At 45.4% G+C, this 23,537-nt stretch overlaps 1 protein-coding gene across 1 annotated transcript in view; it reads left to right on the forward strand.

Annotated features, from left to right (window-relative positions):
- SrpRalpha (signal recognition particle receptor alpha) overlaps positions 1 to 18,504 on the forward strand; it is a 33,053-nt gene extending 14,549 nt beyond the window's left edge. Inside the window, exons 7-13 of the mRNA XM_077669305.1 lie at positions 599 to 714; positions 3,145 to 3,254; positions 6,942 to 7,201; positions 9,719 to 9,932; positions 12,129 to 12,214; positions 16,945 to 17,121; positions 17,550 to 18,504. Of these exons, the coding sequence (XP_077525431.1) occupies positions 599 to 714; positions 3,145 to 3,254; positions 6,942 to 7,201; positions 9,719 to 9,932; positions 12,129 to 12,214; positions 16,945 to 17,121; positions 17,550 to 17,675 (1,089 nt within the window). The 3' untranslated portion in view covers positions 17,676 to 18,504. The remainder of the gene's footprint in view (positions 1 to 598; positions 715 to 3,144; positions 3,255 to 6,941; positions 7,202 to 9,718; positions 9,933 to 12,128; positions 12,215 to 16,944; positions 17,122 to 17,549) is intronic.
- The last annotated feature ends 5,033 nt before the right edge of the window (positions 18,505 to 23,537 follow it).

Genomic DNA, 23,537 nt, shown 5'->3' on the forward strand with positions numbered 1-23,537 from the left:
ATGTCACAGTTTGGTCAAGCATTTTGCTGTATGCACACATTTGGAAGCATTGAAGCAGAACTACACCATAATGTAATAAGGGCCTCGTGGCCTATTTGGTAGTGTGATGCTCTGGCAGTAGAGCCTTTCTACAAGTGGTGGTAACGCATGTGTGGTAGGCTTAACCACATAAACAGCGAGCAGCATATGACGAGCGTGCTGTTTCGGTATACTGGAAGAGTTAAAAAACCATTTATATAGAGGCGAGAGAAACTCGCATTGGCAACTGCGACACAAATTGACAGGCTATCGTGACAGAGGCACATTGTCTACTCGAATTATTGGACATAATTTATCTTTCAAACTTTGTGGCCGCAGAAATTTTTGAAACGTAATCAGGATTTAAGATTATCTGATACCAAGTTATTGAGATTTTGCTCTATGTATAGCAGGTATTAAAAAAGAAATTTGCAGAAAGGGGTGCAAGTTGATTTTGAGAAATAGACCATACTGATGCCAGTGGCAACCAACATTGGATGCTGAAATGGTTCTGTGTGTGGTTTGGGTTTCTGACCATGCACCATGCTTTCTTTCTCTTTTCTGTTCTTCTGTCATGTAGCGCTCGTGGGTCGGACAAGGTGGTGGCGAAATCAAGGACATGGAGTACTCTGAGAGCGAGGATGAAATTGAAGAGGAAGATGCTCCTGTCAGCTCAAAACAGACGACCAACAAAGGGTAATTATCTTCCTGTCCTGGGGCCTGAAGAGCAAACATTTATTTCGAAACTGTGCAAAAGAGATGCTGGGTGCGACTTTATCTTTGTCTGATGACCATTTTATGTTTGCATATGGGGTGCAATATTATTGAAGCTAGTACTTCAAATTTTTCGCTTTTAGGGAGGCCAGTATCATTTATGTGATGTTGTATGTGGAATGGTGTGCATTTGGCAGGTACTGTAAGGTCATGAAAGGCAGTTTACTGGTATACCTCAAGAGAAAAGTATATAGCAGCCGTATCTTACCGGTGCTCTTCTATGGCACAGAAACATTGAGGCTGATGAAAAGGGTTGAACCTAAACTGAGGACAATGCAGCGAGCTTTGGAAAGGAAAATGATAGTTGTAATGCTAAGAGACTGGAAGAGGGCAGAGTGGGTCAGAGAAGAAATGAGTGTTAGTGAAAGAAATAGGCATAGGCAGGCCATGCAATGTGAAGGCTATACAGCCAATGGTTGTTAAGGGTAGCAGACTGGATTTCAAGAGAAGGCAAGCATAGCACAGGGTAGCAGAAAGTCAGGTTGGCGGATGAGATTAGGATGTTTTGTTTGCGGAGATAAGGTGGCCACATGTGGCACAGGACAGGAGTAATTGAAGGGACATGGGAGAGGCCTTTGTCCTGCAGTGGGCATTGTTAGGTTGATAATGTATGTGGTACAGCATGGTACCGCACTGCAGTATCACAGGGCTTTGCCAGAGTGTCTTGCCGAAAGCAGTGCTTCTGGAATGTTTAGTTTCAACCTGCTGAAGCTCAAACCAACGTAGCCTCGAAGTACTGCCGCAATATTTCTCTAGGTGTGCTTTTATGTGTTGCAGTAACAGTGAAAGCAGTTAAGAGCTCTTGTCGTCAATAGCTTTACTGCAGGATGGCTTTGTGTGCCTATGCTCTGGAAGCTGTGAGCATGCGCCACCAGCTTCCACGCCGGTGTCTTTTGCTCTTGAGCGCATGAGAGCAGCAAGCTTGTGGAAGCCTCGTGCTTCGCGCTCATAGCTCCCACTGCATAGCCAAAGAAAGCTCTCCTCGAGTATAGTAAGAAGCACAAAAAGCCTACAGATGATTCCTTTTTTTTTTTTCTGTATAAAATCATTAGTATGAGTATGGCTCTCCATAATGTGTTTTCAAGTTTCGTCCCTTTTCTTTTGTCCTTCAGCTTGGCTGAAAAATGAATGTTTGTACATGGGAACTTGAATTATGATGCCAAAACTTAGGGCTGAAATTAGTTCCTGTAGTTGAGAGTAATCCTTGTTACAGTAAGTTATGAAATTTCTGACTTTTTCATATGGAAATACACTAAGGCCTCTTAGCTGTAACAGCTGAGATGGTGTGCCACATCCTGCAAGCATGGCTTTATTTAACATCAAAGATTTTTTTTTACACAATGTGTAGTTGTCCAGCTACATGTATTCCTTCTTGTTGGCTGTCATAATTGTTATCAGTGGTTGACTGCTTTTAAGTGCATTTAGTCTTTTAGCGTTTGCTCTAACTACCACTGAAGCCATTGTGTGCCAAATCTCATCATGGTTAATGCCTTCTGCTTTGCTCGTTTATGCTAAGAACATTGATTTGTCCTCTTGGTGTACTTCTCTGCAGTTAAGTAACAAGAGATGACTTTTGGGCAGTTGTTGTCATGGTCGTGTGCTCCAGGGATGGAATTCTGCAAGTTCCGCCTTCATATGTGATGCACGGCTCTTGCACAAAGGCTGTGCAGCTGTTGTGTTCGTACCTTGCGCAGATAAAAGTGTCGTAATTTAGACTGGGCTTGCATATCTGTTTAGGAGTCACAGCCACTTGCAACATAAATGTAAGTTTTACTTTGTGTTTTCTATTTTTATGTCATCTTAGAGAACAACACATTGGTTTCGTATATAATATATGTGCATCACTTGATGGTGTTGGAAAACTAGTTTGATGTTTTCAGGTGGCCTTACAGCTGAACTCCGCTACAATGAACACCGCTTTAGCGTAAATTTTGCTTCAGAGCCATAGAAGTCATTGCAACAAAGTTCTCGCCACAACGAACCTTTTTTCGGGCTTGTTTTCTCTTCAACAAAATTTTCACTCAATGGGCATGAAAATTTATATTATGATAAAATAAGCATAACGTCAATCGTCTGTAACTGCATCCATTAACTCTAATGGTAAAGCTTGAAATGAGCCACAGATTCTTTCGTTCAACTCCATTCTTTATGAATGAGCGTTTATTCTCTTGTGCTCTATTCCTGAGAAGCGTGTAAAGGCTGATGGTATCAATAAATGAAAGGAAATGAAAGCAGTCTTATGAAGAAACCTAGAGGTAATAAGAAATGTAATAAGAAATGAAAGCAGTCTTATGAAGAAACCTAGAGGTAATAGTCTTCTTTCTTTTTATCTCGTGAAAAACCCTTTTTCAGAGGCAAGTCTGGTGGCATGTTTAGCATGTTCCGAGGCTTGGTGGGATCGAAGAGCATCACAGCTGAGGACATGGCCCCAGTTTTGGACAAATTAAGGGACCATCTGATTGGTGAGTTTGTTTGGACTTTGTTTACCATGACAGGGTCACAGCTTGCATAGTAAATATTTCGTAGTGTTATTAGACATAAAATAAACATGGGGTGGTATGAATTCAAAAGAAACTTGGATCTTGTTACCAGTAGATCACCTTTCTTTTTTTTAAAGGAGAAGCACAAGATAGCAAAGCTGCATGCCTTTGCAGCAGTTACTTGGGATCCTTTTGAGTACTTTGAAGAAGGGAGGGGAAACTAAGAAAGTTGTCGAAACACTCATAAGAGGGTTGCATTCAGTTATGAGCAGCAGAAATCAGAGAACAATGTGGCGTTCCAGCTAGAATCAAGAAAAAGAAGCAATTTTGAGCATTATAACTGTTGTATATAGTAGATAACAAGTGGATTAAGGCACTGGGTAGGAACAGGGGAATACAGTGAAACCTCATTATAGCGAACAGGTAAAAAATCTTAAAATAGTTCGATATAATGAAAATTTGCATTCTAAAATTTCTCCTAAACCCTCACTGGAGAACCAAAATTTAATCAGCGAAAGAACAGCAACTGGTAGTGACCTTTTCCATAGTTTTAGCACCGTTTTGAAGCCACCCATTTGAAACGATTGCAGAGGCCTAAAAAAACCCAAATGGCAAACATTCCTTAGGTTGGCTTCCTCACAAAGCACTGCGACACACAACAGTGGCAGGTTAAACGTCAGTTAAGGTGGTTTCGTCGCTTTACAGTGGTGTTGCATAAAAACCGGACACCAAGACGAAAGCTATTGCCGTTGTCACGATGTCCGCTCCATGTCAGTTGGCGTGAGCAGAGTATGGCTGCTGGAAAGCTACAACAACTGACATGTTGCTGGTTTCGGGGCACTATCTACAGGTGTGAGAGGTGCAAACATGTGCATACCGCTTGGTTACCAGCTATTCTCGCTGCTATGTTTTCTGTGGTGCTGTTTGCAAATGTGAGATATAGCGTCAACTAAGGCGCTAATGCTTTCCGCACTGCCACTAGTCACACGTGTAGCGAGGCAAAGCCATCTGCCGGCCATCTCGGTGGGCATAGCGTGGCACTTGGCAGTTCGATATGTATCCGTTTTATGGCAAATCAGTCACTGGCATTCAATATATATGAAGTAAGAAATGCATGCATTTGTTGAAAATATTTAGGAAAAGTTTGATATAGCCAATGATTCATAATATCTGTGTTCGTTATAGTAATAGGGTTTGACTGTAGCTAGAAGGAACTTCAGAAGGCAGAGTACTAGGCGCAGAGGCACACAGATGGGCTGGATTGCCTGACTGATGTCGTGGTACAAGCGATTCTTGTCAGTTTTGTTATTGGGTAATTCGAAATAATTCGGACATTTTCCCGGTCTCTTGAAATTCGATTAACGAATTCTTACTGTATGCAGGGGCCTATTGGTTTACATTCTTTTTCTGGCTGCCTCACCATACTTTTTGTATGACAAGGCTGATCACGGTAATCCCGGCACGGGCTGGGCAACATTATTTTTTCATTCTTTTTTCTCTGCCCACACTACTATATGTATGACAAGGCTAGCCTGTTGTGCCAAATGGCAGTGTGGGCAGGGCACTTTTCTTCTACTTTCTTTTTTCCGCCCTTTCTAATTTATAATTTATGTATGACAGGGCTGTCAGGCAGTGTTAATTATTTTCGAAGCTTTTCAAGGCCATGCCAAGGGGCTTAGAATAGTGCATGTTTGCTAACTGGGAAGAGGATGTTGACATTCTTTTGTGTGCATCATACTCACTACGTCCACTTTTCTTTTTTACGACATAAAGCTATTGAGGCCTGTTAATGAACAATAATTCTGATGCCATAATTTTAACCTCATTGGGTTCTTTGGGAAAATGTAAGTTATGGGACTTTAATTATAACACCATGCTTTGAAGCTTCAGTATATTTTATTCGGTTTATTTGAAATATCGGTTACTTTGAACACATTCTATGGTGTGGAAATGTACAGTGAAAATATCACTGTATAATTTGAGCAACAAGAATACGGCTCATTGGAGAGTTCTTTGGTTCCGGAGTGTTCCATCCCAAGCTCCATACTGCCACCATTCTAAGAGTAATGCTCAAGTGGCAAGCTGACAGCCTGAACTGGTGTTTACGCTTCTGGTCTGCTCATTTATGATTGTCGGATGTTTGAAAAAGGATAGCTTATACGTACATACCTGCCAACTCTTCCGAGTTTTTCGTAAAATGTAGAATTTGGACCTGTGTTACAGTTTTGTGAATCTTGCCTCAAATTTTTCACAAAATAAATTTTATTTGCAAAAAACGTTTCAAATTCTATTTAAAAATTGTAAGGATGATCACGATACTCCCTAGTGCGAAATTTGAGCGCAGCTCTTTCTGCATCGCCAGCACGAATGGCAAGGTCCTCTTGAAGGCGACGCAGAGCCCCTGCTCAAACAGTTCGTTTAGCAGCAGTGCACCACTCTGGTGCCATCTATGAGCGAGTGGCGGCTATACTTCCGTTCGCTCGGCACGGCTGGTCTCGAGAGTAGCGTGCTCTTTCCACCTTCCCCTCGCTCCCCTCACGCTTGGTTACACATCCGACGGCGACGCGGCTCAACCCATGAATGAACGCTGTGCTCTAAAACCACACCATTGCCGGTGGTACCTTGCACTGCCACGAGAGAGCAATATGTACCACCTGTGAAATTGGCACCAGCAGCTGGAATATTGTACAGTAAAACATCGTTAATTCAATCCAACTAAATAAACATTTATTCCTACTCATCATCCCCTGTTAATTTGGATAATCTGTTCTGCCGCCAGAGTCTCGCCAAACGCCCGTCTTGAGAGCTCGTTTATTCGGACGCCCAGGGGCTGGCATCGGTCAGTTCAGACAGGCTTCCGAAGTGGAGCTGCGTTGCGGTATGACCTGCTTCACCAATCAATCGCCCAAATATTTGTCCTGAGGCCTGAACTGCACGTCGCATTGCTTCTGGCGCCCCTCTGACATGCGCACAACTGCAGGTGTTTTGACGATCAGCAGGCCTTCGGCGATTGGCTGATGGAGAGTCTGGCCCTGTAGTTTCGTTTCCGGAACTTCACCTCCAGCCCGGAGCAGCGGCGGCTATCGGCTGTGCTTATCAGTCATCCAACCGAGCTACACGCCATTTATAATGGCGATTGTGTCGCTGTTGACATTTTTTTGTTTGTTTGTTTATCGGAGGTGTCTTAATTGCCGCTCCAGCAATGTTTGTTTATCGGAGGTGTCTTAATTGCCGCTCCAGCAAGGCTCTGAAACCGATGTGCGCTTCCCTCGATTTCGTCCACGCGATACTTCTGTTCTTCCAACTCCACGCTCGTCACGTGCTGTTCGCTGTTCATGCGTTTTCTCTTAGGCGAGACCATGTGTGAAAAAGCTCCAGCGCTATCGCATTGTGTGTGCACTGAAAGAAGCGATGCAACGCATCATTTTTGTGTGCTGACTAGCCCCCCCCCCCCCCCCCTTTCCTTTGGTCGCAAAGGTTTTACGAATCTGAAATCCTTCAGGTTGGCTTCAGGTTATAGCAGTTATTATATCCCTCTCTCTCTTCATTCTGTGGTTCATTTTTTCTTCTTTAAATACGACTGGCTCTCTTTGCAGTGGTCACCGCTTGCCTACAACAATAAATTACTCAGAATGTGCTTCCCACTCATTCACTCTTATTGCACTGCAGCGAAGAACGTGGCAGCTGATGTGGCCCAGAAGCTGTGTGACTCTGTGGGGGCACGCCTGGAAGGCCGGGTGCTGGGCAGCTTCACAGGGGTGGCCTCCACCGTGCGAGCCACCCTGGTGGATGCCTTGGTGCAGCTTCTCTCGCCCAAGCGCCGCGTCAACCTGCTGCGTGACGTACTGGAGGCCCAGCGCAGTAGCCGTCCATTTGTTGTCACCTTCTGTGGCGTCAATGGCGTAGGGAAGTCCACCAACTTGGCCAAGGCAAGCAACAGTCTGGCTGTTCTTGTCAATGGGCTTCCATTGATGTGTTGGGCCTTTACCATCTGCTCATATTTACTAACCTTGCCTCACGCATGCTTTGATTTGATTTCAAGAACTGTGCAGGAACTGTGATGTGACTGTAGGTCGGTTCAGTTTGGCTGCAGTCGCTATACTGCTTTCATAATAACTCGTATCAGTCATGGATTTCATTTTGTTTTTCACTTTGCATTACCACAGTACAGTTTACTCATTGTTATGCTGTCTAATCAAGCAGTATGTATTTCTGTGTGCATTGTATTTCTTTTTGTTTGGTTCCAAGTTGGTCTTGGCTTGTTGATTTCGGATTGGAAGGCAGTACACTATTCTGAAAGAAAAAAAAGAACCTTTTGACAGCAACATTTGCCTAATCATCTTTTTCTGGAACTATTTTTCATGCTAAAGAGATATTCAGTATTCGAAGGCCAAGTTTTCATAATTGTTGTTGATTCGTATTCAAAAATTTCTGTATTTACACACCCATGTTATAACCATTGTTTCATCATATCCCTGGCAGCACCGAGTATAAGTATAATCTAGAGAGGGGCTGCACTTAAAAAGAAAAGCAATTGTGATGATGGATCCAATGATGAAACAGCTGTCTTCATACTTCAGTTTAACGTGGTAGAACCTTGTTGATATGATCTTCGAAGAATTAAAAAAAAATTTTATCTAGGAAAACGTCTTATCCAGAACCGCTGAGATTTTGACAAATGGGCCAAGATTGATGTACTGTCGCGCTCAGTGTGAGCAGCTCTTTGCCCATCACCGCGAAGGTGCGATGGTGTGCTGCTAGCTACCTGGATGGCTAGCAGCATAACGCTTCACCAGCAGGTGGCCTGCCACACTGCTAGCCACCCTGGGGTCTTCCCGTGGCAGCCACTTTCCAGGTGGCGCTTCACTCTGCTACTCGGACAACCGGTTACGCCGACACACGGAATGCAGGAATGGACGCCTAAGAGCTGCGCTCTAAAACAGTGCGATTCTCTGGGACATTTTTATGGCTTGTGATTTTGAGCACCAGCATACAAAATCTGGAATGTCTAAAAAAGGTTCTGTTGTTCCCCTCATGCATGCATCAGGAAGAATAAAAATCTGAAATGTATTTTGATCTCAAGAAAATGGAAATATTTGAGATGCTGCAGAAGACATGGGAGTTGTGGATTACCAGTTCAAAATTAGTGGCAAGCTAATTGCAAACATGCATTGTGAAATTATTCTGTCTGTTATCATGAAATGAAAGGTGCAGTCTCAGTGGACACCACAGTGCAGTCTCAGTCGCATCTCAGTGGACACCTCAGCCGCGCTCTGAGGGAAGGGAAGAAGGTGGGAGGGAAAGAGGAAAGAGAGAAAGATGTGCCGTAGTGGAGCTAAAATGAATAGTTAATTTCTTTTTTGAGGAGAAACCTGTTGCTGCATCCTTGAGTCCAGATACAGCGGTTGAACAATTTTTTTAACTCAGCGGGACCCTGAATATGATCCGAATAACCAAACAGTCTGAAAAGTTCATGAAGTTAAAACTATATAATGTTTCTGTGAAAAACCGGCTTCAAAAATCACAATCTTCGCTGCTGCCCACGTTCCATTTGCAGGAGATAATATTAGACTGTATTTGAGCCACAGTCATGCTTTGGTATGTGGGCACCACCTCACGTCTCAATACCAGACAGTGTGACATGGGTGCAAGTCATACCACAAACAAATGCACGTGCCGCACAAAGCAAGAAGGCAATTTGCATGCATGGGCAGCAATGCCCGCGAAGACAGAGAGGTAACCCATGGTACAGCGTGAGCGGAAGTAAGCGCCTCTGAAAGAACTGCCTGCTGCATCTGCCTCGCAGTGCGGCTGGCATCGTCCAAATTGCAACGGACACTGCAGCGGTCTGTTTCAGTGCTATTGCACACTCTTTGTAGGCCATCTCGCTGGCAACAGAGAGCGTGCCATTATCTGAAGTGGCAGTGATGAAGTACAAAAAGCCAAGCCTATCCAAGTTGATGCCTTTTACAGCAGCGGAGAACCAGTTAGTTGTGGCAGTGATGCCCACTCGCGTCTATATTAGGCCAAGAATATGAGCCTTCAGTTGAAAAACGATCCCCACAGCATTGCCAGCATCGATTTTAGTCTGAAAAATTTAACTTTCGGGCTCCCCGGCGTCTTCAAATATCGATCATGAAAATGTACATGTTCAAATGAGGTGCTTGACAGTTCCAATGAGGTGCTTAGTGGTTCCCCAGCGAAGTCTGAAATATAGCACAAGCCCAGATTATTGCACTCTGAAATGTCGGTTAAGATGCCGATCACAACGGTTTCTAACAATTGGATTGGGATGGTTGTCAAGGGGAGTTGTTCTTTTCATTACATCTATATTGTTTTTTGTGCACTATTTCTTTATGATGCTTAATTGTACTTGACTGGCGTGCACCCTTTTAGAATCATTTTGCATGGTTCTCATCCTTTTCCAACATCGTGGAAACTTGCAGATCTGTTTCTGGCTCATCGAGAACAACTGCCGGGTGCTGATTGCTGCTTGTGACACGTTCCGAGCTGGCGCCGTGGAGCAGCTGCGCACCCACATGCGCCACCTGAATGCTTTGCACCCCCCAGAGAAGCACAGCGGCAAACAGATGGTGCAGCTTTATGAGAAGGGCTACGGGAAGGACGCTGCAGGCATCGCCATGGAGGCCATTAATTATGGTGAACTTTTGCTTTAATTGCATATATAATGCAGCCAATCTCCTCTTGTGCCATTGTGGTGCTGGACCACATAGTGCTAGCATTTTGCCCCTGAACCTTAATTTTAGTGCACCGCTCAGCTGACAGTCTTTGCATCTTTCACTAGCATTTGAGCCCAAGCATTGGGTGTTAGTAATCTGAAGAATTTCAGTATTAGTGTGGTGTGATGGAATGCGCTTTCAGTAATAGCTTAGTCATGCGGTGGCTCTGCACACTAAAGTATCAGTGTTTATGGCATGCCTGAAGTTAAAATACTCATTTAGATAATCCTTCAAATAATCCACGAACATGCTTTTACAATTGTGGTCACTTGCTGTCGACTCCTGTTAATACGAAGTTTGCGGGGACCACAAAAAATTTTGCATTAAACACACTTGCAATTAAGCACAAGACACAAAAACAGCATTTTTATTAGTCGCGAAGTCGAGTTTCTGAAGAACAGTAGTCTGTCATCTTGCTGGGCTTTTTCGAAGCCGGATCACACCGCTAAAAGCGAGTTCTGCGAGCTGCAGATGTGCCCTAATGCTTCTGCGTTATCTTCAGCGGCAAAAAAGTGCTGCGCGAGAGCATAGACTGCAGCTGCATCGGCAGCTGTCGGTTGCGGCTCATCTTCAGTGTCATCGTCGCTTTCCTGACTTGGTTCGTCGTGTGGTCAAACAATCTCTAGATCTAGAATTTTGCTGCCCGTCAGCGCACCGCATGTTTTGACTGCGGCGTCTCTGGAGACACATTCTTCAAAGCGGACGTCAATGAGAGCTTCGCCAAAATCTGTGTCGTCAGGCTCACTTGATCGTGCTTCCCCCAATGAGGCATCTTCTGAACTACACCGTATTTACATGATTGTAAGTTGACCTATTTTTCAAAACTTGAAAATCCGAATTGGGGGGGTCGACTTACATTTGTAACGAAAACATGGCACTATAAGTAAAGGTGAGGGGAGTGTCAGTAGCCGACGGAAGAGCCGACGCCATTCACGCGTAGTTTCTCTTTGGCTCTGACGCATTTTACTACTGCCGGTCCGATAACGCATCGCGTTCTACGGGAAGCTCAAGCATCCAACACCTTTTCTTTTTACTTTCAAATGCGCGCTCGGCGCTCAAGGGAGCGTTGATAATTGATTGAAGAGCCGCTGTTCCAATCGAGGCGGCACCCCCACTCGGAACGGCAGCGGGGCCGGGGAGTGTCAGTAGCCAACGGAAGAGCCGACGCCATTCACGCGTAATTTCTCTTTGGCTCTGGCGCATTTGACTACTGTTGGCCGCGTTTCATGTTTTTAAAGTAGTGCTTCATCATTCATCATTTGTGCCCTGGGTCTGTTACGCAACCGGTGCTTGTTCACGGCTACATTCACGATGGCTGCCATTCTTTTGCGCCAGAGAAACGAACTGCGTGCCGGGCCAAAAGTTCGACGTTCGCAACGGGTGATACAGGTGTGGCAGCTGCAGCATGGCAAAATTTACGGCTGTTCCACGCGCTGTCGTGATGTGGCTGTTATCGAAGTGTGAGATTTCGCTGCACGACGATGTTAGAACGACGAGCTGTGGGACGGCCGCAGTGATCATGACGGCAGCGCTAGTGAGGACGATGGCGCAAGTGTGGCCGAGTAGTCCAGTGACTAATACATTCTCGTTTTGGAATGTGCCCATGGGCGCTCCTACGCGCGGTAGCTGATAGCGGCTGGCGATCAACGGCGGCCGCTGGATAATGCCATCGCATTCTATTATTAAAGACCAAGCGTAATTGACCTCCAAGTTTTTTTTTATTTTTCAGAAATGTGATGTAGGTGGTCGACTTACAATGGTGTAAATACGGTACGTGCAAAACTGATGGGACAAACACTTCTAATGAACCGAAAATTCCAATTAAGCAGCTTCAAATTATTGAGAGTTGACTGTTATGGTATTCTTCCTCATGTTACACTTGAAAGTGGTTGTGGTTTGCTAGTGTCTCTGCAGAAATGTTCTACAGCATTGTGTGAATGGGTTGAGAGCTCACTTGCTTGCCAACATGTAGCTGCTAATGCAGCAAAGGTATCTAATTTTCACAGTTTTTGACATGTGCAGGGAGATTGTTTGCTATCTAAAAACACGAAGTAGGGTGTGAAGTTATTGTAGTGGTGCTCTGTGTATACAATTTTTTCTCTTCTTTCTCTTTCAGCACGAGAAACTAAAATCGACGTTGTCCTTATTGACACGGCTGGAAGAATGCAGGATAATGAGCCCCTGATGCGTGCTCTGGCAAAAGTAAGTCGATTTGTTGTTGTCCTGTTATAAGGGAAATATTTGTTTTGTTCTGCTTGTATAGGGATGCCAGTATATTTTGGGATAGGCATACGGTCTATCCCGGATATATCGAACTCGGAGGGGATTGAGAGATAGTTCGATATTTAGGTAATTCAATACACAAAACATGGTAACAGATAAGCTTATCTGTAACTCAGAGCTGTGAATATGGTACACCCACGCTAGTGGTGCGCTTCATGCAGCATTGTGCTGCACGCTGGCATTATGGTGGCCCATTGCTCTCTGGGTGTCACTAGGCCTAGCTCACTGTGCATTGAAGCCGCAGTGGACAGTGCTTTGGAAGCAGACACCACTGATCATAGGAGGTCTAATTTTGTTACTAGTAGTATACTCTAAACACAATAATAGTTTAAATTGGGATACAGCTGATTTCTGCATCACCTTCAGCAGCGAAGCAGGCAACGCGAGAGCCATCGCAAGCCTTTGTCCAGTTAGGCTAGCTTCACCGCATGACAGCCAGTGCACTGAAGAATACCTTGAGTTCATTTCTGCAGGGCTTCAACTGAAGGAGCCAGTGACAAAAATTTGAGAAACCAGTGAAGTTTGACAACTCAGTGCCAACTTCAGGAGCTCTGACAGATGAAGAAATATGTCAGGCAGCGAATCCAGAACTTGAGGACAGCAGCCTGGAAGACCTCAAGGAGCAAGTTGAGCCACAACACAATGCTCACGATGCCCCTGCTCTACACACTAGCAGAGCATTCTCAATGCTCGCATGATGCTCAGCATGAACACTGCACACATGTAGGGCACTTGAAACCTGAGGACCTTTGTAATGACTACATTTCCAGCCGAGGGCAGTGCAAAAAACCATGCTGCAGTACTTTCAGAAAAGTTAAGTGGCAGTGGAAATAAACGTGTTCATAACGTTTTTCTTAAAGCAGAAAGGTGTTTCTTTGTGTTTCTTTAATGAACCAACAGAGGACATACTCATATACATACTCATATTAGTGGATTGCGTATTAGCGGATTGCGCAGTTAGAGAGTCATGCCAACGACAGTATGACAGTAACTGATTAGTGAGAAACCTGATATGGTAAAACTTTTTGTCCGTCCAAGCAACATTACTATAGAGGGGTTCTACTGCGGTATGACCAAAAATATAATGCTAGGGAGGTGGGGGGGGGGGGGGGGTAGTTTTCTGCCCTTATGAAAACGAAAATAATTGTTATAATTGTAAAACAAGCTTTGCACCGCATGAAAGACCTTGTCACGATTCTTCCTCCATCTGGGAAATTTGGGCTCATTTAGTGAAAGACTTTTTTCCACCTTTGAGTTTCTAATATCTCGAGACAACCTCCGTGGTGGCTCAGGGGTGGCTCAGTGGTTATGGCATTCGGCTGCTGAGCGCACAATCAAGTCCCAGCTGCTGCGGCCGCCGAACAAGCATCGACATAGCTAGAAAGAGCCAGCGAGACCGAGAACTATAATTGAATGGCATTGTCCTTGGCTGACTGCGTAGCAGACAATTCTTTTGCATTTCATCTCCATAGAAATGCGGCTGCCATGTTCAGGATTTGAACCTGTTTGATCTTGAACATTACATTTGTGTAATTACGGTATTCTTTTTGAACAGCTGCCGCGATGGCTCAGTGGTTACGGCGCTCGGCTGCTGACCCGAAATACGCTGCTGCACGTTGAAGAACACCATATGGTTGAAATTTCCAAAGCCCCTCACTACAGCGTCCCTCATAGCCTGAGTCGCTTTGGGACGTGAAACCGCCATAAACTGAACTAAACTTTTTGAACATCCATCCCTTTATTATGGAGACACTGAGGAGAACGTTATCAAAATTTTTTTGTTGATAAAATCTGATACTAGTTTGGCATTCTGTGGCTTTGTTGCCGCTTGTCCAGCAGCGAAAGGTGCTTTTATTGCTAAGGGATTTGGATACGACGTTGAAAAATTTTTTCTCGTCGTTACGATTCAAACTCAGGACTCACTGATGACGAAATAGGACAATAGTGATGTAAAGCGCCGGAAACAGATATGAGGACCCTGTGATAGCTGGCGGCGAGCGCAGCGCTCCCGCCTAGCAGCAGCTGAAATGAAAATTACTGCCGGCCGGATGTCAAAGGCCTTTATCAGCCATCGTCGTCTCGTTTACGTTTGCACCAATGTTACGATGAATCCCGTTCCCGATTCCGACTGCGAAGTTCTCGCAAACAACTGTGGCCTGCATTCAGCGACCTCAGCCCTACACAGCGTGCGATGCTTTTGAGGCCTGAGGCAGCATGTCTGGCAAGAAAGTCCTAGTGCCGAGGAGTTGGCAGCATTGCTGTCACTGCCGAGCCACCGTCACGACTGATGTGTAGTGACTGGTACGTGCAGGCATATTTAAAATGTGTAATAGTAGTCCTCGAAGGGCTGGTTATGCAATCCAGCCCAGCGTCTTGGCATGTTGACGATGCGAACCTGCCGAGTGGTGCGTTTGCTAACGTAGTGGCGTGTCGAACATCGGCTATACATGTCTTTTTTCTTGCCACAGTTGCTTGCCGTTGTACGATCTTTGTCTGAGGAGCACTTAGAGAGGCAATTGGAGGTCCTCTGCTGCTCTGCCCTTGTAAATCGAGACGCATAACGAAACCATGCGGGCACGCAGAACGCATAGCCGCGAACCACCCCAAAACATACCAAAACTCAGCTGGCCGCCTGTTGAGCCACCAATTGCACGTTTTCTTTGACTTCCAACATTCAGGTTGACTTTTGTAGCGATAGCTACATTACAGTAGCATTTCGAGCCTTCAGCATGGCGGTGCCGCACCCTGTGGTTGCGCCGCCACGCTGTCACGTGGTTGGTCACGTGGTGCAGAGCAGCTGCTGGCGGTGCGGTGCCGTGGCTGATCACGTGGTTCATCACGTGGTTGGTCACGTGACCAAATTCCACTCGGCCAGCTGTAGCTATCACGTCACTCCAGGTTCAACCAGAGCTAAACCACCGCCAATTTTTTTTCGTCTTCCTTTTTTGATAAAAGTGCACTAGTGTTTTTAAATCAAAACTTGTATACTTCAATATCGATAAAACAAGCAACCTTCATGCACCTTAGTCAGTCTCGGAGATCTATGGTGTCTCTTCTCCTATTTCATCATCACTGTTGTACTTGCGAGAATGGCCTATCGCGTCGAAAACCTTATTTTAATTCTCGCTCTTTTCTGATGTTTTTGTGTTTAGGATCTGGTATTCTTTAGTCACAAGCCAGCTTCAATATCTCCTCAGTTTCCCTTTAAATTTCACAACGCCGAATATTTGGGCACTTTACATCCCTCTTTTATTTCCCCTTATCAAAAGTGCTTTCTGCACACGCTGTGCGTGCCTATTCCGTTTTATTCACAGTTTGAATTAGCATGAAGCCGTGCAGCCAAGTTAAAAATTAAGGTGATCAATTTACGGCTAACCTACCTGAATTAGGTGCTCTTTCGATATTGTCAGAGGGGCTGAAAACTAAATATTTTGACAGAATTGGTTGGTTTGATAACTTATCGTGAACTGCGATACATCTCTAGCAGAAACTTTTTGGCAAGCTGCATAGCTTCTAGCCCAAAGCCTGCATGGATAGTCTGAAAATTAAACACTTCGACGCAGTTGCCTGTCTGCTTTGGTTTGATAACTTGCAGTAAAGTGCAAGACATCTGTGACCAAAACCAGGACTGAACAAAATGTGTGACAGTAACTGTCTCTATTATCCCTGTATCCTTCACTCCCACTTTTTTTTTTTTTTAGAGTAAGGCATCGTTACGGCACAAGAAATTTATTGGTTTGGTTGGCCGGCTCAAAACTGATCACTTTTATATTGATGTTAACTGTAAATATCTGTTGCAGGTCTGTTGCGATTCTCGTCCACATATCTGTGAACATGTTTGTTGCTACGTATGTCGAGCTTTCCTGGACATTCAGCAACTAGTGCTATCTATTGGCCGCCAGTAGCAAACCACACGCAACTTGAAAGGAATATTTGCAATTTTGATTAATAAAAAAAAAAAAAGACGAGAGTTTCTGCACAAACACAGTGATTATCATGGCCGGCTCTTCCTCTTTGCTGCAAAATACCTGACCTGTAAAATGCTTCCTGCGCTCGAGCAAACTATTTCTGATGGGCATTTAAAATCAATGGGGTGTACCGAACACTCGAAATTCCTGCGGTGGTTTTGAGAGTTCAACGCCACGCAGCTCCTGTTGACAGCCTTGGAAACTAGAAGCGTTAGACCAGATTCCTTGGTGTTGAGGAGGAGGTGTGCAGTCCATACCTTTTCATTATGGAAGCACAGCAACGTGTAATTGAGTAAGCTAACTCAATGGTGGTTTTTGAAGCTTCGGTTTAACCTTTGGGTGGCAGATTCCCGCTGAATGGCTCCATGTTTGTGCTCTGTGATGGATTGTTGCATTTATGGATGGGCACTATGCTCATCATTTTTGGATAGAAGCCGCCAATCAAATCCACAAAAGTAATTTGAGGAAGAAATGCTTAAGAGTCTGAACTGCTGGCACACGGCAGTGTAATGCTGTGCACTGACCAGCGACCATAGAAGTTAATTATGGTCATTGCTATGGTGACTGCATTTTTGAGGCAAAAGAGCTCAGACTTTTCTTAGTGTTTCTGTGTTCATTCAAGCACAATAGGTTTTGTGACTGGAATGCAGGCCGTTGCAGCTGCTTTTATTCTGTTTCCAGCTGATCACAGTGAACAAGCCCGATCTGGTGCTGTTTGTGGGTGAGGCGCTGGTTGGCAATGAGGCCGTGGACCAGCTTGTGAAGTTCAACCAGGCCCTGGCTGACCACTCAAGCGAGGAGAACCCGCACCTCATTGACGGCATAGTGCTCACGAAGTTTGACACTATCGATGATAAGGTGAGTCTCTTCAGCTCACTGTGCTAACGATTGTTGCACTTGCTAAGCTGCTTCACGTTCGAGACACACTGCATTGTTTTCATCTGTTTTCCCAGGAAGCTTTAGTGCTTTCATTGAGATTTTATAAGTGATTAGATGTGTCATATGGACTGTGGGAATAATAATTCTTACTTTCCAACCCACATTTATATCTTAAAATTCTGGTACTGTAAGCATTTGCGCGAAATTGCATGCACTAAGGTCTTATTAGATTCCTTGCTTCTTGTTATGTGACGTTTCCCAAGAATCTTTTGCGAACACCTGCCAGTCAGGTCATCCAGCCTTGTAGTGTAATCTTTGAATAGCAGTTGAGCCTAGCTGTTCTGACAGAAAAGTGTATTGGCCAAACAACCATCTTCATGTCATTTTTTTCATTATCCTCCCCCAAGGTTGGTGCTGCGATCTCGATGACCTACATTACTGGGCAGCCTATTGTTTTTGTCGGCACGGGGCAGACCTACATTGACCTGAAAACCATCAACGCCAAGGCAGTGGTGCACGCACTCATGAAGTAAACACCCCCCCCCCCCCCCCCCCATTTTCTTCTGCATCCCATTCCCCATTCGTTCTTGCATCATAGTGCTTCAGTTATGAATGCTTTTTTTTTTCTGTTTCAACTTGTGCAAGAAGAAGGAAGTACTGTTATATGAAGACTCTGTATGCTGTTATTATCACTGTGTTTGTCTAGATGCGAACAACTGAAGAGTTGAAATGTTGTCCTTTTTTAGTGACGTCCATTGTTTCTTGACATTCCCGGGATGCTAACCTTAGGTGCTATATTCTTCAGTAGAGTTTGAGAATTCACTCCTGTTGAGTTTAAAGCACCCACTTTGCCAGTGTGCAGAACAGTGTGTGCATTTTGTTCTGTTCGGCTTGCTAAGTTTCCTTTTTTTTTGTGGGCTTTCATTTTGGTTGCCTTTGCTCAACACTAAAACTTTTTGACAAAAAATCTTGAAAAGTATTTACATAACGCTATCTATATACAACTTTTTCCTTAGTCTATAAGCTTATCTATACACTTAGTTGTGCTTTTGATGTTTATTTACTAGCGTTTTTCATTTTCACTCATGCATTGTGCTTGCAAATGTAGTGCTCTTATTGTCTTTTGTTATATATTAATGCAGTGGCAATGCCTCCAGAATTGAGTCACTGGGTTGGATTGTTATAACGTGCTGAGCACACGTCCGATTTTTTACTTTGAAGTGCACCAAAACTTAACTGTGTCTTTTGTGACTTTGCACCAACTTTGCCCTGTTGTGCTGTGGAGACGATGATCAATAAGCACTTGACTTGAGGAGCAGTGATAATTTGTGCCTGGAAATAAAGTGTGTGTGTTTTAATTTACTACAGACTTGTTGATTCATTATGTTTATATGTGTTAAATGCTGCGCTCGCCTCACTTGATCTAGTTATCAGCTGTGATAGTCTCTCAGAATGAAACTAATACAGTAGAACCCTTCTTTAGTAGAGTTGCTCGGACCAGTAAAATCTTTACTAGTACGTATATCAGTGTCTTTGCTATATGGCAAAGCTCTGCGGATACTGCCTGGTAATTAATTTGGTGCCACACATTGTTAGTTTAGAACATATATGCTTACAGATTCCTTCCTGCTAAATATATTTATTTTCAGTTATCGCATTTTATGTACAGGTGCCCCAAAAGTAATACGGAGCACGCGAGCAGTGGCCGAACTGGAAAAAACTGCATGCTAGCGCGCTCTAACAGCAGATGCGCGGCAAAGAGCGAGGGTACGTCGGGACATCCAGCTGACCCATCTTGATAACTTGATGCTCGCGTTATTGCCGCCACGAACTGCTACCATCAGTGCCCGCCAGGGGTGCTTTCTATACCTCATGCAAGGGTTTGTTGTTCGTCCGGGCCGTGCAGAAAGTTGGCGTTCAGCAGCTTGCGCTTTTTGCTTTTCCCTGCCCCTGGCGGGAAGGGATAATAGCAGCGCAGCTTCGCTCGTGACGGCGATAACGCGAGCATCAAGTTATCAAGATGGGTCAGCCGGATGTGCAGACGTACCCTCGCTCTTTGCCGCGCATCTGCAGATAGAGCGCGCTAGCATGCAGTTTTTTCCAGTTCGGCCACCGCTCGCGCGCTCCGTATTACTTTTGGGGCACCTGTACAACAAATATTTCATGAGGGGGTGTGAAGCTAAATTCTATGTGAAAACCAGAGCTTTTAGCGAGCATGGTTTCGTCTTCTGCGGCCTCGGTGCCGTTTAGAAGGCAATAATTATGAAGTGTGTCTCTGCTGTATGCTGCCTCTATTTCGTGCCTTGCACTGTCCTGTGCTGTAAGTGTCCGCCTTTCCTTTTTTGCCTTCCCTACTCTTCACTGCACTTTTACTGTCTTTCCTTTCTCAGCAGCCTGTGCTGCCCCTTCTTTCCACATTCATAGCCAGCTTTACTTTTTTGTTCTTTTTTACCCGTACATGCCATGCCTTGCATCATGCTTGCTCCCCCCCCCCCCCCCCATATCTTTTGAAGAATTGACTTCCCCCTCCAGCTAACCAGTCTGGTGGCTAAGCCATCTAAAAAAGCACCGTTTTATCGTCTTTGGTAACCATTTGCCTCCGACACTCAGGCTTGTGATTGCGCTGTTTCATGTCTTGCTCTAAGATCTCCCAGACTGTGTGTGTGCCACGAGGTCATTTTTCTGCGGGAAGCACATGTCGCTATGACGAGTATAGGTCTTTACTACAGTCGAACCCGGATATATCGAATTCGACGGGGATCGGAAAATAGTTCGATATAGCGAAAATTCGATATACAGATATAGGCCAAAAAAGCACTCGCGATCATAAAAAATTGTGGCTTACCAATTGGAACAGCCGTGAATCACATAGCATGTGCACACAATATGAAAGCGCTTTATTTCACGGAAAAAAAATCACTAATTTTGGGCTGCTTTTTCCTCTGGGAAATGAAGTTTAAAACACTAGTTTCAATCTTCTCGAGACTGTCTAGGTGCGAGAGCCCAGTGCCTTCCATTTCGCCGCAACAGCGCTGAACCAGGCTGAACGCTGACGCCAGTTCAGTGGCTGTGCACGGACGCGTTTCTTCGAAAACACAGTTGCCCTCGTTGTCGCTGGAATCGCTGTCTTGAACGCCAGCTATTCCGGCCACAATGTCCTCATCAGCGAGGTCGGCTACCGCTTGAACTTCGCTGTCAGCGTTAATGAAGTCATCAACAGTAACTTCGGGCGGGACGGTGCCGGAAAAATTGGACAAGTCGCGGAACGCGTCCTCCAAGCACTCATCGTCATCTAAAGCTTCCGGACATTCATCTCTGGCCACTTCAAGGCCTGCCTTGCCAAAACAGTTGGCTACTGTGGCCTGCTTCACGTCGCCCCAAGTGCCGGTAATCATCTGGATCGCGCCAAGCAGGTCAATCTTGAGATCGGTTCCCATGCGGAGGTTTATGAGGAGCCGTTGAATAAGTCGCTTCCGATAGCCTACCTTGAATGCCTTTATGATACCCTGGTCGAGGGACTGCAGTCTCGGTGTGGTGTTCGGCGGGAGAAACTTCAATTCGATGTGCTGCAGCTTGCAAGTTGTTTGATGGGCCGAACAGTTTTCTACCAGAAGGCAAACTCGGCGGCCCGACTTGCCCAACTCAGCGTCCCAAGCCTGCAGCCATTCAACAAAAAGTTGACGTGTCATCCAGGCCTTCCTATTACAGCCGTAGCGGATGGGAAGCTGTTTACAGTTCTTGAAGCAGCGCGGTGACTTGCTCTTCCCGATCACGAATGGCCGTAGCTTGCACGAGCCGTCCATGTTGGCTGCAAGCAGCACCGACACACGCACTTTGCTCATTTTACCACCGTGGCATGTGGTTCCACGAAGAGCGAGTGTCTTATTCGGCAACATTTGCCAAAAGAGACCAGTTCCGTCTGCATTGAAGATTTCTGCAGGCGAAAACTTCTCAGTGATCTTCGGCCACTCCTCAGAAAGCCACTGCTGCATCTCCTGGCTGCTGACAGCCCCACTTTCGCCTGAAATGGCCTTTCCTACAATGCCGTGGCGGTTTTTAAACCGTTGCAGCCATCCAGTGCCACCGCAAAAGTTCTCTTCGCCAAGAGCCGTAGCAAACCATTTGACCTTTTCGATTAAGGTCGGGCCATCCACGGGAATATTTTTCGCTCGGATTTCAAGAAACCACGTGTAGAGTGCCTTCTCCGCTTTGTCAAAAGCAGCAGGGCGCACACGACACGCTCCCGAGCGACTTTCCTCACCTGCTTTAAGCTTGATATCCTGCTTGTTTTTTAACAACGTACTTAAAGTACTCCGCGGAATGCCGAATGCGTCTGCCACGGAGGACTTCTTTTCTCCATTCTCGACACGCCGGATTACTTCAAGCTTTCTTGCAAAGTCCAGATTCTTCCTCTTTTTTATGTCCGCGGATGCCATAGCTCACCAGATGACTGCAATCACACACGCTACACACGGCACGTTGAAACAGAGGTACGCACAACAACACGCACGATGTGCAGATGGAGCAGTCCGAGCGAAGCCTGTTCGAGCGACAGTCAACGGGGCTGCGAAGGAACGACAAAGGGAAAAGAAAGAAGAGAGCGGGGTAAAAGATCGGCGGAATATGCCGTCGAAGGCGCTATGTTCGTTTTTTGAGCCCTCTCTGGCTCTCTCGTCTCCCCTGGCCCACGAGCGACCGTGCCGACCCTTCACTCTCTCTCTCTCTCCCTTTTCCCAGGAAGCGTGGCTTGGTAACGTCGCCGTGTCTCCATGCCGCGCACTCTCTTCGATGAGCTCCAATGCCCTTGCCCAATGCACACGCCAGCGGTAGAGGAGGAGCGAGAGAGCTCGCGCCGGTGGGGCGCAAGAACGGGGGAAAGGCTCTGCGTCTCCGTCGCTAGGCGACGGCCGCGCATGCGCAGAGGAGGAACCTGCTGACTGACTCTGCGGAAAAGTTTACCTCTGAGGACCGGACACGAATGTCTTTGGGAAAAGCGCACCTTCCAGGGGCGCGGCGCAGCGCGCCGTTCGATATATCGAATGTCCAACGAAAATGGAATTCGATATACTACGCAATTGTCCTATACTTTTACATAGTATTTTCAAGGGGGTAATCTGTGTGTTCGATATAGCCAATAATTCGAAATATGCGGGTTCGATATATCCGCGTTCGACTGTATAGCCATTTTTTTATTAAGATGCCTTTACTATGAAAGAAATATGCACAGTCGTCTGAAGAAGGTAAATTTGACCGTGGTTTCACTTCACCATCCGAAATTACTACCTATATACAACAGGGTTCTCCTGTAACAGTGTGTGCATTTCACGGAAGGATTGGTACTATGTGCTGCCTAGTAATCTCGTTTCAGCTCCTTGACCATATCAGTTTCAAAACTGCTTCAAAATCTGGCTGGTCCCTGTGGCCTTTCTGCAGAGGTTAGCAGTTTGAGGCACCAGGTTGGAGCGGCAGTTAAAAACTTGTCACTGTCCATCATCAGTAATATCAAATGCTGAAACGTATTGCTTGTTCAAGCTCTTGTTTATCTCTCGGGCTGTTAGAGCTATGCATTTTTCTTACTGCACCTGTTTCATTGGCTTTGTCGCCAGCCGCTAGTGTGTTTGTCAGCCATGTTGGAGTTTGCATCTTGAACACAGTTTGCCTTACTTCCGATAGGCGTCGCGCGACAGTCTGTGAACCTCAGAGTGAACCTTCGAGGGAGCAGTCGCTCTACTAACTGAGCTAACCGGGACGGCTAGCAGTATAGTAGGGCCAGAGCGAATTGATCAATAATTCGAAGTGCAAACTGTGTTGGTCATATGTTTAGGTGAATCCCCCAAGGTGGGGTAAATTTGTAATAAAGGAGCACATTACTCATTGGCATCCACTCAAGCGCAGCCGAATGGCTACTGCTGCTGTGAAGTGGTGGTCCCGGACTCAAAGAACCAGGATGAATTTTTCTTTTAGCTTTCCTTTCTAGCCCTTTGGGTGCACCTGGGTGGATGCCTGTGAGTAATTTGCTCCCCTATTATAAGATACATTGGAGTTACAGTTGATTTCAGAATGTAGACAATGTACAATTGTCTCGGTGAACAGGGCTAAAGGTGACGCGAGGGGTCTTCAAAACATAGGAACACTACAAGCCGGAAGAAGTGACACAGCACTAAAGTGTTCAATACATGTTCACTGGAATAACTTCTTCCAGTTTATATGCCCCATTCATTGGACCCTCGACCTCCTCCTGGAGCCAGTGGCGCTTGTCAATTGAGTGAAGTTGTTTTATTTGTTTTATTTAATGCAATTCAGTAGATTTAGATATCTTTTTTACAAGAATCTGATTACACTTCTGCATTTGTAGAGAGGAATATGCATATCTGAGCCAAGAAATTCATTGCCTA

Source organism: Amblyomma americanum, chromosome 6 (genome assembly GCF_052857255.1).
Source record: "Amblyomma americanum isolate KBUSLIRL-KWMA chromosome 6, ASM5285725v1, whole genome shotgun sequence".
NCBI classification, from domain to species: domain Eukaryota; kingdom Metazoa; phylum Arthropoda; class Arachnida; order Ixodida; family Ixodidae; genus Amblyomma; species Amblyomma americanum.